Source organism: Eublepharis macularius, chromosome 6 (genome assembly GCF_028583425.1).
Source record: "Eublepharis macularius isolate TG4126 chromosome 6, MPM_Emac_v1.0, whole genome shotgun sequence".
In the NCBI taxonomy this organism is placed as follows: Eukaryota; Metazoa; Chordata; class Lepidosauria; order Squamata; family Eublepharidae; genus Eublepharis; species Eublepharis macularius.
In genome coordinates, this window is record NC_072795.1 from 60,478,263 (window position 1) to 60,493,186 (window position 14,924).

Here is a 14,924-nt window from a genome sequence, read left to right on the forward strand (position 1 = left end):
ATTTTACACAGCCCTGACCAAGCATCCATTTGATCCAGTCAAGGATGTTCCCCTGAGAAGGCTGAGAATGAAGACTATCTTCCTTATTAGGTTCGCGTCTGCCAGAAGATTTAGTCAGACCTGAACTCTGTATCTTTCCCAATAGTAAGGTGATGCCTCGTACTGTCTTCCAAAAGCGTATTCCAAACTGCATAGTTTGCAAGAGATAAGGCTACCATATTTCTACCTGTACCCTGAATAGACGAGGGAGAGGCTCTGACACAACCTAGATGTCAGAAGGAGGCTTAAGGCCTCTGCTCTGAATAGTGCAAATTAGAAAGTCAGTCTTACTGTTCTTAAATATATCTCATCTCAGTTTAGGGAAGAAAATGTCTTCAGCAGCAGTAGGTGCCAATAGCAAAACATACACTATCGAAACTCCTAAAAACTCTCTTCGCAGAGGTTCCTTGTGGAATACCAGCTCACTCTTTGAGGAATGCTACTACCAGTGCAGCGTTACACGGGAACACTTTTGTAGAAGAAGGCTGCAAGTTTGTCAGTCTTGACCTTATTAAGATGCTACAAATCAAATCTATATGATTCAGCAGGCACCGACTGTAGTAGAAAAGTACTGCAGTGCATGATCATGGACGAAGACCACATCCCACCCAGAAACTGGAAACTCCTTTGGGGGCACCCAAGATGTCCTCCGCCTCAGAGGGAGAACGGACCTTTGGACACTTACCGTGAAGGGTCCTTCTCCTCTGAGGAAAGGAGGACATCTTGCCCTCCCCGGGTCTCCGTCCTTCTCTACCCTGCTGCCTCATTCTTATACCTCCTCTGGGTTATGCTTTATTTACAGTACATGTTAATGCAACAGGTGTTTTTTTCTCTCAGTATTAACAGTTGCTGAATGATAAATTCAATGTTACTGCTTTGTGGAGTCACCTGAACTGAAGAGAGGGTGGTCCCACAGGCTAGACAGGAAGAGGAAGAAAGTTCGTTCCTGCCGCCCTGATTGGATGGTGGGAATCACCCAAGATGTCCTCCTTTCCTCAGAGGAGAAGGACCCTTCACAGTAAGTGTCCAAAGGTCCGTTCTTTAAAACATTGTCTTTGTTCTCTGTTCACAGCTACCAATGGATTGGCTTATGAATAGTCAGAAGGGATCTGTTTGTTCAGTGGTCTTATACTGGGGGATGTAGATTAGGCTGAGTGAGGGTCAAAGGCCCATGGTCATACAGCTAGCAAGCTTCTGTGCAGAATGGGGATTTGATCCTGGGTCTCCCAGATCCTAATCTGACACTTTAACCACTGCACCACATAACTACGAGACATTTATTTTAGTAGTACTAGTCTGTGAAAATAATTGCAGTTCACTGTAGTGGTGACGTTGGATCCAGAATAAATTTTCCACTAATGGAAGGCACTTACATCGGGCAGTTCCTACCTCCACTCTCCCACTCCAGTCTACTGATCTCTTCAAAATGCCCCTGGGGATTAAGGGACCCTCATAAATAGCATGGGTCTGTAGCAGGAAGGGGGAATTGGCAGAAATTATCTGTCTTCCATTAGCAAAAAATTTAATCTGGATCCAACCCATGAATGTATTTCTTCCATTAAATTTTTGCTCAGAAGAGAATGTGTGTTTCTGTGTCAAAAAACACTTTGTATAAAGCACCTAAAGAATAGAACAAGACTTCCTATTACTACTGCTGCCTAATCTTTCTGCTTTGATAAAAAACAGCCTTCTTTAATTATACAGGGAATGTGCCAGATTTACAGAATCAAAGCCTGAACCTTTTCAGCACTAGTACATGCCAGGAAGAGAGCAATCATATGACATTGCAATCAGTCATCCTCCTGTCTCAGCCTGTCGGAGTGGAGGAAGTTGAAGCTGAGCCTTCAAAGAACTTCCAGATGTTTGCAAGCACTGAAGTAGCCAAAGCCCCCAAAGTAGTCAAAGATGTTACATGCTAATAGTTAAGAAATTTGATGCTGTGGAACTCTCTGCTGCCCCTAGGATTGGGACAGCAACTGTAATCTCCTACCTACCTTTTTGCTGTAAATTATTTGTGAGTTACACTATTTCTTACTCTTTTAATTAACCATCTACCTTGATTGGAACTTGTGCTTGCTTATCTGTTCACTGCATAAAATTGGAACTCATCTAGTACTATCTACTTGGACTTTTGCCCCCATAGTGTAACACATCGTTTCCTTTTATGCATGCTTACAAAATCCCACACCAAATTAGGAGAGCATGCATCTGACAAAGTGTGTTTTAGTCCATTAAAGTTTATGTCACAATAAGTATATTAGTCTTTAAGAAACTACAAGAGTGTCTTGTTCTACAGTAAACTAAGACTACTACCCCTCTGCAGTCTGTCAGTGTATCTTGAATTGTGATTACGTAGGTGTAGTGCAGCATGATCGCATCTTAGACGGCATCTTAGTTGGTGATGATCCAGTTGTAAAAAGGGGTTTGTAGCCCTTGTGGAGACAGTGTTCCATGAACTGTTTGAATATGTGCTTTGAAATGTGTATTTATTTGTTTAGATATTTTTGTGCTGCTTTTCTTCTCAGTGGGACCTCAAAGTGACTTACAAAAACCAGAAAAGGCTGCTGTAGCACAGTGGTTAAGTGGTTCGGTTGCGAATCAGCACTCTATTGGTTCAAAGCCCACTACTGCCATGAGCTCAGTAGGTGGCCTTGGGTAAGCCACTTCTCTCAGCCCCAGCTCCCCAGTGGTATTGTGAGAATAATAATAACACTAACTTGTTCACCTCTCTGAGTGAGTCATTAATCTGTCTAGAAGAGTGGTATATAAGCGCAGTTATCATCATCATTTAGACAATTAAACATAGAAACAGTGTGCATATAGCACAATGCCAATCTGGTTTGGTCTTACTTCCACTGGGCTGGCTTACTCAGTGCCACAGGCTGCAATCTAAGAGCCCTTTGGCCTGCCTAGGCTAAATATGGCCCATTCCACATGGCACACTTTAAGCCGGTGTTTCTGAGTATTCAAGCCAATCAGTGCTGAATCAGCTTGGACTCCTGGCATTCTACACTGCACAACCTTGAGGCCATTTGGTGTCTGCTTTCTTATTCCTGACAAGTCAAGATGTGTCCGTTTGAAGCCGCCTTTTGTAAGGGCTGTTGCCGATATCACCCTTTTAAAAAAAGTTTTAGTGCATGCGTCATAATGCAATGTTGGAGCCGTTCCCCCACCCCACCTGTCTCTCTGCCCCTGTGTTTGCTAACTGGACAGTCCCATGCCCACCGTTGTTTTTTTTAAATTCTGGAGAGGCAGTTGGTGGTAGAGTTCTGGGGGGAAACCTACAAAGTACTTTTCACGCTTGTTCCACTAGCTTCTAGCAGATTGTTCTGGTGTGGTTTGAGTTGTCTGTTTGGTGCAAAATAGCACTTCTCTGCCAGAGCAAAATGTTCAAATGCTGCTGCCCAAACAAGACGGCATTTTCACTGGTCTCCTCACATCATGTGACTGTGTTCTGGGATGGGGAAGGTGGATTCTTGAGAAAAGTACTCCACTCCCATTTCCAAATCTCTATGAACATGAGCCCCAGTTGTAAAGAAAGGAAATAAAAAAGTAAACCCAAGAAGTGATCAGTGCAGAATGTGGATCACTGCCAGGGACCAGAACGGACACTGTGCTTAAAGGGGTAGAATGCAGGACTGTCAAAGCATTGCGACTCTCCCCTAAAAGAAAGGGGGGGGGGAAATGGATGCTCAGTTGCTTGGGGATTGTTTCAGGTTTCTCCTAACAACAAGAGGAAAAAACCAAAGTGTGTACGGAGCTGGGGAGGGAGGGAGTGGTTAAGAAATGACACTGTAGCGTTACAACCCTTCCCTCATTAAAAAAAATTAAAGAGAATGTCTGTGGAGAGCTGGGGAGGGAGGGAGGGAGTGGTTTCCATCGGATAGCCAACTAATCAGTGCCCAGGAAAAAGAACAGCTGGGGGTGGGGAAAAGAGACACGGTTAGGGACTAAAAACTCTGCAGACACATAGGATACATCAGCAGCAACTCAACAGCAACTTCAAAAAAAGTCATCTTATGTGTACATGGAAAAGAGTCAGGGAAAAGTCAGGGAAAGATTGATTCTGTATCTCATGCCTCCTTTCCTCGTGTGGAACTCTGGAGATCAAGAGAAGGAAAATGGAATTTGAATTGCCCTAAACTGACCATGCAGAATAGGCCTACCTTAAACAGAAGAGGAACAGAAACTCAGCCTAGAGTTTCTGTGGGCCTGTATCCTACAGTTGGCAAAAAGATGTTCTCAACATTCCTCCCCTGCACTTAAAATATAGTGGCCTGAGATTGAGCAGCTTCTGCCTGTGTGTACCGCAAATGCTGCACCCATGCTCATAATTAGATATTATGTTATCCTTGTACTATAACAATCGTTCACCAACTCCATTTTTGTCTGGACAAAGCAATACAGTTTTAAATAATTTCTGTAGTGCATCATCCAATCAATCAGTCCTTTTTTGGGTTACAAATAAATATACCATCAGAATAGCTCTTTATGTCTTATCAGAGCACAGCTTAATAGTGCGTTGCAGAAATATAGCCATCTTCTCAGTTATATCCAGAGAGGAGTCATTCAGAATGAAGTAGATCTTAGTGGGATCGGAAAGTCCCATTTTATTTTCAGAATTGAATTTAAATATTTGCTATGAATTTCTACATAATTGCAAAGACTATGTGAGATTGTTTCAATGCAGACCAGCTTACAGAGACTATATCTAGTGCATCATTCAACAACATGTGGACGCAGCCAAAACTATCTTCTGAAAAGATCTCATAAGTCAGCTGTAATCTACTTAGATCATTGTTTCCATTCTATAATGTTACTGCTTTAAGGCTGCAATACTAAGGACACCTTCCTGAGAGTAAACCCATTGAATAATATGGGGCTTTCTTCCAAGTGGGCCTGTTTAGGGTTGCTCCCTAAGTATTACAATAACTGTTTAGCATATAGGAACAGAGAGCAAGCACCTGACCTCATCAACTTGCCGACCAAATAGGTACAATACAGGCAAATATGGGAGAGATTTTGTTGAGTTACTTGGTTGCTACTTCCCCACACGGCCTGTGTACATTGCACAGCTGCAGCTTTTCCAGAAGAGTTATGCAGTAGCTACTTCCCAGTGTAGCCTGTGTGGGCAAGGGGGCGTGGCTCAGTAGTAAAACATCCACTTGGCATGCACATGGTCCCAAGTTCATTCTTTAACTTCTCCAGTTAAAAGGAATAGGTAGTAGGTGATGTGAAAGACCTCAACTGGAGACCCCGGAGAGCCTTGCCAATCTAAATAGACAATACTAACTTTGATGGACCACCTTAGTCTTTGATGGATGGTATAAGGCAGCTTCCTGTGATTTGCCCACCTGCTGCTTTCCCACGTGGCCTGTTTGAGTTGTACCTCTGCTGCTTCCTCACAACAGTTGTACTGCTGTTGTGGCCTGGCCAAATGAGTTGGTTACACAGGCATTGTTAGCTGGCCAGCTCTCTTGATAAACTGTGACGGGTTTATTGTATGTGTTGTGGATAAATCTGTTTACAACTTTTTTGGACTGGCCCCTAGATCCATAGAAAATATGTCAAGGCCTGCTTTATACATATTGGTAGAATTAATATGATGTTTGGTATTGTGCTGTTACAATTATTCATATTCTGAATTGTCTTATTTAGATAGGATAATCCAAGCAACTAATGATTAAAATAAAGCATTATGTAATAACATGAATCCATTGGTTGTGAAAGAAGCTTTTTTTCTTGCCAAATATAAAGTGACAATAAAGTTGAGGGTGAAAAACACCTCACAGGGTGTTTGTTGTTGTGGAGATAATGATAACATACTTTGTAAACCGCTCCAAGTGGGCGTTAAGTTGTCCTAAAGGGCGGTATATAAATCGAAAGTTGTTGTTGTTGTTAAAGAAGTGATGTTAAAAAGTTGTTCTTTACAGTCCATTTTCTAAAGCTCTGGAAAGGGCAAAAACTATTTGAACAGTTAACATAGATATGAGCATTCAATTTTTGTTTGCTTTTTGTATTCCAGAACCAATAGGCGGGCAGCGAACAGTCCAATCCTAAGTGGGAGGGGGGTGGAAAGCTCTCAGGGAGAGGACTAAGGTGTACACGGGCATAACTCGTCTTATGTGGGTGTAACTCCCCATTCACCGGCTGCTAGACGGAGGCTCAAGTGCGGCGCAAGTTCCCACACCGGCGCAAGAGGCTGTGACTTAGTCAGCTTTCAAAGCTTCCCCAGGCCCGAGAACACCCCTAGAGTGGCAGAAAGTTATGCCACGAAAAAAGGAGGTGTAGCCCATAGACACCCATTGAACAGGAAAAACTCAGGCCCAGCACCCAGCACTGCCCACATGGCCTGACGGGGCCTAGGATGGCAAGTACCACAGGGTCCAATCCATGTACGCCCCCGTGGTGGACAATCCCCCCTTCCTGCATCCACTCAGCTCCCCGGGTACCCTACATAACCCCTGGCTGCACTGCCTATGAACCCAGGTAAGTAAGAAGGTGGCTGTAGGCTCTGCCCAGCAGCCCCCTGCTGCTGGGACTTAGAGTGCAAGGCAGGAGAGTGGGTGGTCATAGTGGCGGGCCACGAGTACACGGGGGGGGGCGGGACTTAGCAGAAAATAGGGAGTACTTTGCACAAACTCAAGGGAGGAAGAACAAAGTCCAGAATGTATGACTAACTGCAACCACTCAAGTCCTCTTGTGTGTTATCTGACTCAAGAGTCCCAGCTCAGGAACAGGCAAGGGAACACTGCCAGGTAAGAAGGAGCTGGGGTGATGGCTATCCCGGTTCATTGATTTTTGCCAGCTGCCCCTCTCAACCTGAACCCTCCCGAACACCAGCCTCTGCAGGTGAGGCTCACCGGTGGGGGAACGGCAGCAGCACCTGCATGCTACAGAGGCAGTTGCCCAGAAAGGAGAAGAACCCCGAAAATCTGCAATTTGTAGTTTTCTTAAAATGGGAACTGAGTATTTCCAATTTAACGAAATTGTGATGGGTGCAAAACAGATTTCAAGATGTCCTAGAGCCTCCTACGATGAAGAAAATATTAAAAACAGTAATTTATCAGAACCCTTCCCAGAGCTGTCTGGAACACCCAGGTCCTTGTAAAGCTGAGAGCAGTGGAAAAACGGGGTAGTCTTGGAGGAAGTGATCTAATGAGCATTTGTTTATGGGAGATAAGTCCTTCAACTACCACATAATGCTATCCAATTTGGCTTCTATGGATTTGCAACCTGTTGAATCATAGAAAATTGTTTTGCAGATTCATGAATATAAAGTCTGCTACATTTTAGCACCTTACAGCTTTATTTTATTGTCAGTATTAATTTTCCTAATTCTATTTTCTACAACGAAGATGTAGTCAAATCCCTCAGAAGGAACTACTACAAGGCTTGTGACTTGTAAGCATTTTTACTAGAGCACTACATTTTTAAAAAAAAATTATTTCACATAAATTGACTATTAATCAGTTTTGTTCTTCGTGAGCAAGGGAGGCAGTAACAAAGAGGCAGTGTACTCCATATATTATGACTGTTTGCATCTCTAGTGCTGATTATGGCATAGCAGGCTTCATTGAAACTCTGGGAGGCGCTTAGACCTCTTTCTATTGTTTCACAGCTTCTTGAAGGTAATGTATGATGTCACTGTAGTTCTGAAATGGCTGTGTATGGGGCCTTAAAACAGCTTCTCCATTTGAGGGGGATGTTTTAGTCCAGCTATATTATGCAACCTTCACTCTGCAGGAATGTGCACCAAGCTCTTTTTGCTCTGGAAAAACAAGTTTGCCTTTTGCAATTTCACACCCACTGACTGGATTTTTTTTTTAAAAAAAAAAATCTCCATGCTGCTTCTCAGGACATAGTAAAGAAGAAACCTTATCTCCTTTTGTATTATTGAGCTGTTTCATCTGCTGCCTGGGTTCTGCTGAATTGTGAACAGACTGAGTATTCTGTAACCACTTAGCTTTTAGAAGCTGCACAATTTTGGGAAACTGCTTTGAAGGCTGACTCTGGCACGGTGCACTGAACACCTATTGTCCTGCCAGGGCAGTGCCTTGCTTTGCCATCTCAGCCCACTGCTGGCAAGACCCACTTTCTCACAATCCCTGCTTTGTATTGCTTGTATGCTAGAACGACGGATATGTGAGACTTGTTGTGATGGCTGTGGATCCCAAGTACAGTTAGTTAACTCGTTTGGGGCTGCTGCTTCCTTTTTTTTTTTTGCAAAGTTTCCTAATTTGTCTTGACAGAGGCACCCTAAACATCATTTAGAGTGGCAGCTCTCAGATATTATTCATTTCTTATCTACTGATGAAGTAGAATTCACTTCCACAAGCACAGGATGAATAGATGGAGAGGTTTCTTGAGATTTAGGGCCACTAAAGCAGATAACAGTTAAAACACATCATTAAAATATTAAAACTAGAACTAAAATAATATATAAAAACAGATAAACAGTAATTAAAGCACAGAGCAGGAAGAAGGAATTATTGAAGGAGTGCCAGACACCCCCCCCCTCAATAAAACCACTTCCCCTGCATATTGAAGATAGTGACAGAAGCAGAAGAATATCCTTGGGGAAGAGTTCCATAATTTGTCATGTCCAAGAAGACATTCTCTTGGATTGCAACCCACCTAATCTCAGAAGGTGCAGGGTCTTGAAATTGGGCCTTGGAAAATGTCAGTGGTGGCGAGGTAGGTTTATATGGGAGCAGGCAGTCCTTGTATGTTGAACCTAAGCTATATAGGGCCTTAAAGGTCAACATCAACACCTTGAATTGAGCTCTGAGACAAATTAGGTGAACCAGTGAGATGGGCCAAGGCAGGAACAATATGGGCATTATAAACCAGCATTCTGGTTTATAAAGTCAGCATTCTTTACCAGTTTAAGTCTCCAAACACTTTTCAAGGGCAGACCCATGTAGAGCACATTGCAGTAACCTAATCTAGATGTTACCAGGTCATGCCTCACAGTGGCCAGATCTTTTCGGCCCAGGAAAGGGCACAGTTGGCTGACCAGCCAAAGCTTGTAAAAGACACACCTGGCCACAGCTGTTACTGGCTTATCCAGCAGTAGGTTCGGGACAAGGAGCACTCTCAAGCTATGGGCCTGTTCCTTCAAGGAAAGTACAACCCACTTCTAGAACAAGTGAAAACTTAAATCATGAATCATGGCTTCTGCTTAGCAGTAACACTTCTGTCTTTTTGGGATTACTCTTCAGTGTATTAAGCCATATCCACCCCATATTGGTGACAACCCAGCCTAAATCTTTGAATTACTTCACCCAGAAGTTCCATGCAGATACTGAAAAACAGGGAACGAGATGGAGCCTTGTAGGATTTCACGGGCCAAAGGCCAAGAGATTGAACAGCTGCTCCCCAGCACTAGCTTCTGAAACCTAACTTATAGGTAGGGCTGGAAACTGCAAAATGGTGCCTCCCAATCTTAACTTTGAGAGGCTGTCCAGAAGGATACCATAACTGATGGAACTGAAAGCTGATTCAGGAGAATCAGCAAAGTTCTTCTTCTCTGTCCATCTCCCTGTGCAGGTCATCCATCAGTAACCAAGCCTATTTCAGTCCCATAACCAGGCCTGAAACCGGTTTGGAAAGGATCCAAACAATCCACTTCATCTAGGAATCCTTGAACTTGTCCAGCAACTGCAGCCTATCCTTGAACATGTGCAGTCTGGGTTCATTTCCCCCATTGCCTTAAGTGCACATTATATTAGAATGAAATGTTTAAGATGTTGTTTCTCTATCTCAGCTCCAAGCATTGGTTGTTGCCTGTGGGCTTGTAATGGGGAAATGACTACTTGTTAAAGAATTAATGACATATACCTGGTCTACCTCATAACAGTTTTAATTTGTTTTTAAAATAAAAAGATGTGGCAAGTAATATTTGGCCCGCTTTGTTCGTCTCAGAGCAATTTGGGCAATGTAGATGCCATGAAAATTCCTTCCTTCTTTCAAATATTCTTTCATATATCCCTCATTTAGAACTGTTCTTTCTAGATGTCTGAATAGTAGTTGCACACAGTAGAAATAAAAGTTCCAGAGGCATCTCTATGCTGAATGAAGTATCTATAAATTTAAACAACATTGAAAGAATATTTTACTGTCTCTTTGAAAGGAATAGTTCAAGCTTGAAGACTTAAGTTGGAGTTTTGACTAAGACCACCCCTCCTCCACACACACAAAAAACTCTAATACAAGAGAACTGCATTATGCTTTCAGACGGGCAGCCTAGTTGACAGGATTCCAGTAGCACCTTGAAGACTAACAACATTTATTCCAATGTAAGCTTTTTGTGAGTCAAAGCTCATTCATCAGATGCATGAAGTATTTATTGTTATTTCATTAGACAGAAGTATTTATGCAGACCACAGAAAAGTGGATGTTAGGGAGATACAGAGAAGAGACAATATCCAATCAAAATAATATCCAATTAAAATAATATCCAATCAAGAGTAATCAGTGCACTCTGAGTAGATGAGAACCACTCCCAACTGCTGATAGATAGGCAAAGTAAACGTAAAATAGGTGTAGTGCTGGATGATCCATGGTATATAGATGCATGATCCAATTAGAAAAGTATGCAGGTGTAGCTGAACTAATTTACAGCTGTAAGGGGTGCGGCTAAGATATTAGCACCCATAATGAGTGAGAAATAGGGCTTTATTAAGACCTGGTTGGATTGTGTTAAACTTGTTGATTAATGTTAAGTCAGCTATTTCCCATTGGATTCTCCCAACATCTTCTGTAAGAGAATAGTGATTATTAGTTCAGCAACCCATGGAAGATTTCTGAACATGGTGATTTTAAATGTCAGATTTGTATTATCTGAGTGTATATGAGAAAAAAAGTGGACATCTAGGTTTGTTGGAGCATTTGGTTTCTTAGTTTGTCTCTCTGCATTATTGTAAGTGAGAAGTTGTTTTAGATTAGGGGATTATCTGTAAGGAAGAAAAGGTCTGCCAACCAAGGCCTATGAGATCAACCCAGAAAGGGCTGCAGGTCATTAATAATGAGTTGGAAAGGTTTGAACTATGAGCTATAGGTGATAACCAGTAATATTCTTCAGTTAGATACATTGTACGTGTCTTATATCAGGCTGCTTCTGGGTACAAGTGGGTGAGTATGCTAGACTGTATATAATTAATTGCTTTGTACATTCCAGATGGTAGCTGGAAGTCACTGGACTTCTGCTTTATTTTATATTAGACTTTATTTTCAGATTGTATAGTATGCTTAATACTAGTTTGCATGAATTCCCAAACATCCTAAATAGAAGTGCCTGCTTAGGAAGTAGCTAGCTTGACCTGTGTTATATGTAGAGAAGATCCTAGTGCCCTTACATCCTGTTGGTCAGCCTTTAGTTTATATCTTAATGCATCTCTCTTCCCTTTAGGTATGACTCAGGGAAAGATGGTTACATTGACCTTATGGAATTGAAACTAATGATGGAGAAGCTTGGTGCCCCACAGACTCATTTGGGCTTGAAGAACATGATCAAGGAAGTCGATGAAGATTTTGATGGCAAACTCAGTTTCCGTGAGGTAAAGTCCAGTACAAGAGAAATGTAATGCAAAACTGTTTATAGAGTAAGAAGGCAAAAGCTTGCTGTCATACAGTATTCTGTCTCTGCTGTAACTTCAAGTTTCTCTAACTTCCTTTATTGAGGCCTGAGTGATTGGTGGGGCAAGAGCACTTGCCTGTGGCAGGTTGCTACCTGTATGAAGTAGCCATGAGTTCTTAATTAGCATGCCAGCCCAACACCTGCCTGGGCTATGGACCAGTGGTATGCTAGCTAAGCATGTTTAGTTTTTTGCAGAGGTATTTGCACTTTTAAATGAGACAGTGTGAGTACAAAGAGCCATCCTTTTTTGCCAGCAGCATCTTGAATACATCAGGCCTAAGACAGACTGTTTAATGAAGTGGTTCCTGTTTTATTTATGTAGGAAATGAGTTTGTGGAACACCTTGAGGTATGAATAAAACTAAAACAAGGCTGAAGTTTATGATCAAATTTTGATTCCTGCAAGAGGGTCTCCAATACAACTCTGCAAGGTTTCCTGCTACCAGACTTCTCCTCCATCCTCTGCGGTCTGTCTAAGTTTGTAAGCACCCAGTTTTAAAAGGTGTTGAAAAGTCCTAATCCTACAAAAGAAGAGGAATTAGTGGTGCCAGGAGTATCTGGCCTGGTGACAGGTGGTGCTAGAGCCATCTAGACCCGGATGGGTCCATTGCAGTAGGTACAGTTTGGGATTGGTGCAACAAAATGGTACCGATTAAAGTTGGCACGTACATTTTTTCCCTTCACAAAATGTGTATTTGGAACAGGATTTTGCAGTAACTCATCATAGATGGGCTTGAAGAGTTGGGAACATACATGGAATTTGGCCATTCTCTGAATCAAATGTATTACAAAGTTAAAACACTGATGTCACAGTTTAGATTGCAATGTGGAAACCAGCTCTTTATATAATCAGGCTGATAACTGACCTCCATGGTGAACTTTGAATGTTACATCTGAGTCCTTCAGTCAGTCCTATGAATTGAGGGCCATTTCAGATGTTAGCATCTTAATGAGGAAATGAATAGAACCAGCCTGGGAGTTTGCAAGGTGATGGTCATACTGTATTTATTTAAAATTATTATATTCAGTGTTTCCTCTCATAATCTCAAAGTCTATATGGATAAAAACATTAAACCATTTTTTAAAATTATATCCACAGTATAGGATACCTAGCAATATGATGTAATAATCTTTAAAATGAGTTCATAGCAGCAGTCTTAAAGTCACAGTTATTGTATAACACCACCAGTGGTCCTCTGCTATGGTCCTGATAAAATTTGTCAAAATACAGACTGCGCATTGCCTCTTATAAGCCAATGATCAGATGCCCTGAAGTGGACCCCTGGGCCTTCCTTGGGTGACTCAGCTCCACTACAGGAGTCCCAGGAGCAGAAACTTTGTACTTGGCCAAACCAGATGGCACTCATGTGCATTATGTGTTGTTAGATCTCACTGCTTCACACAAGTGACTTCCCATACTCATCTGTATCCTCAATGAAAATGAACAAATGCTGGTAAACGGAGCAAAGATATCTTTAAGGGAGGGTTTAGATTGTAAGCTAATGTGCAGCTGGGCTGTTTGGGTTGTCATGGATCTCAATGCAGAGCTCAATTTTATGACAAGGATTAATATGATGCAGTCTAAGAGCAGATTTTTTTCTCCTGCACACAAGACAAGTTGGCCATCATTTGTATTGGTTTGTTTATAGGCTGTGCAGAGCAATTCAAGAGGAGAATCTACTATTGATAATAGAAGAGGGAATTCATCCTTTCCCCTTCCTTACTTTCACTTCTTTGTGGGGAATTCCCATGAATCAGATGTCCATATTTGACACTTGTAGCTCACAGAGGCACCACTGAATCAAAGTCAAGGCAAGCATATAGTGGCACTAAATTAATAGGCTGTATGAGAGAGCCGCAAGGAATCAGAATGGAAAGGGAGAGGCAGCTAATTTGGGCCTTGATTAATAAGCCTTCCAGATTTGCGATCATGGTACTAGCTAGTTAAGCCATGTTTATGGGTAGCCCAGTAAAAAAATTCTTTTCAAGGCTTCTTTGAACCTCCGCTTGGTTCTTGTTTGAGCCCGCTCACAGGGAGGGCGGAATAAAAGTCCAAAAATACATTTTAATCCACTTCCTCGCAAAAAAGTCATTTAAAAATATTTTCTCGAGTCATTTAGGTTTCATTTTTTTCAGTTGAAAGAAGTGGTATTTGGCCTATACTCTATGCAAGGCAAATCTGAACAAAACCTCCCTTTGACAGGGAATAAATAGTTTAATTTCTCATTGGGCATGGCATGATGAATGAGCAAAAAAAAAGACTAGTACACTGAATGTTGTGGTCAACTTGTGGGCTGGGAAGGGACTAGGGTGTAGTGATAAAGCACTCTACTGTGCATGTAGAAAGTCCCAGGTTCAGTCCCTGGCATCTCCAGTTAGACCAATGCTTGCTGCAAGTCAAACACTGAGCTAGATGGACCAGTGGTCTGGTTCTGTTTAAGGCACCTTCCTATTTGTATAGATTCTCCTGAATCTATAAAAAAGAGATAACTGATCTGTATTTAACAGTAAAGGAAGTTAAAACTGCTATCTCTGCATTTTAAAAATAAGCTTCAGGAAGCAGATGAAATATGTGATTTAGCTGAGCTGAGAAATTATTCTACACGGAGCTCCATGTCAGAAACACAAGTGCTACATTGAGAATGAAGTGAACCTGGTTTATTTTGAGTTCCCTTGTTCTCTCCATCCCTCTTCCTCTCACATGTGCAGCTGAGATTTACAGTGCAATCCTATGAAGAGTTACTCCAGTCTAAGCCCATTGAAATCAATGGGCTTAGACTGGAGTAACTCTTCTTAGGATTGCATTCTTAGAGGCAGACCCTTGATTTAGAATGACTTTAGTTTCAATTTCTAGTGACATCTGAATGCTCTCACAAATGGCATTTTGTAGTCTACAAACTGATTCTAAACCATCTTACTTCGTCGTCAAGGAACAAACGAATTTGTTAAAACACTTCAATATAGAAGTCACACCAAATCATGATTACACTGTGCAGTTCTTAAACCAGGAGTCTTCCATCTTGGTTCTATGCATGATGGGGAGGATGTATGTGAACCCAAGAATAAACAAGGCTGGTTGTCATCATGAACAAATTGGAGCTTGTTTGTGATGTCTGAACAGAGCCAGAAGATACATTTCAGTGTGAAACCTGTTGGAATTTCATCCTGAACGGAGGCATCATGTACCTGCTTGCTTTCTACTAAGTGCTTTGTTTTATTCATATTGTACTACAATAGCAATTATG

General features: G+C 41.8%; 1 protein-coding gene across 1 annotated transcript in view; it reads left to right on the forward strand.

Moving 5' to 3' along the window:
* EFHD1 (EF-hand domain family member D1) overlaps nt 1-14,924 on the forward strand; it is a 42,179-nt gene that overhangs the window by 13,568 nt on the left and 13,687 nt on the right. Inside the window, exon 2 of the mRNA XM_054983689.1 lies at nt 11,453-11,600. Within this exon, the coding sequence (XP_054839664.1) occupies nt 11,453-11,600 (148 nt within the window). The remainder of the gene's footprint in view (nt 1-11,452; nt 11,601-14,924) is intronic.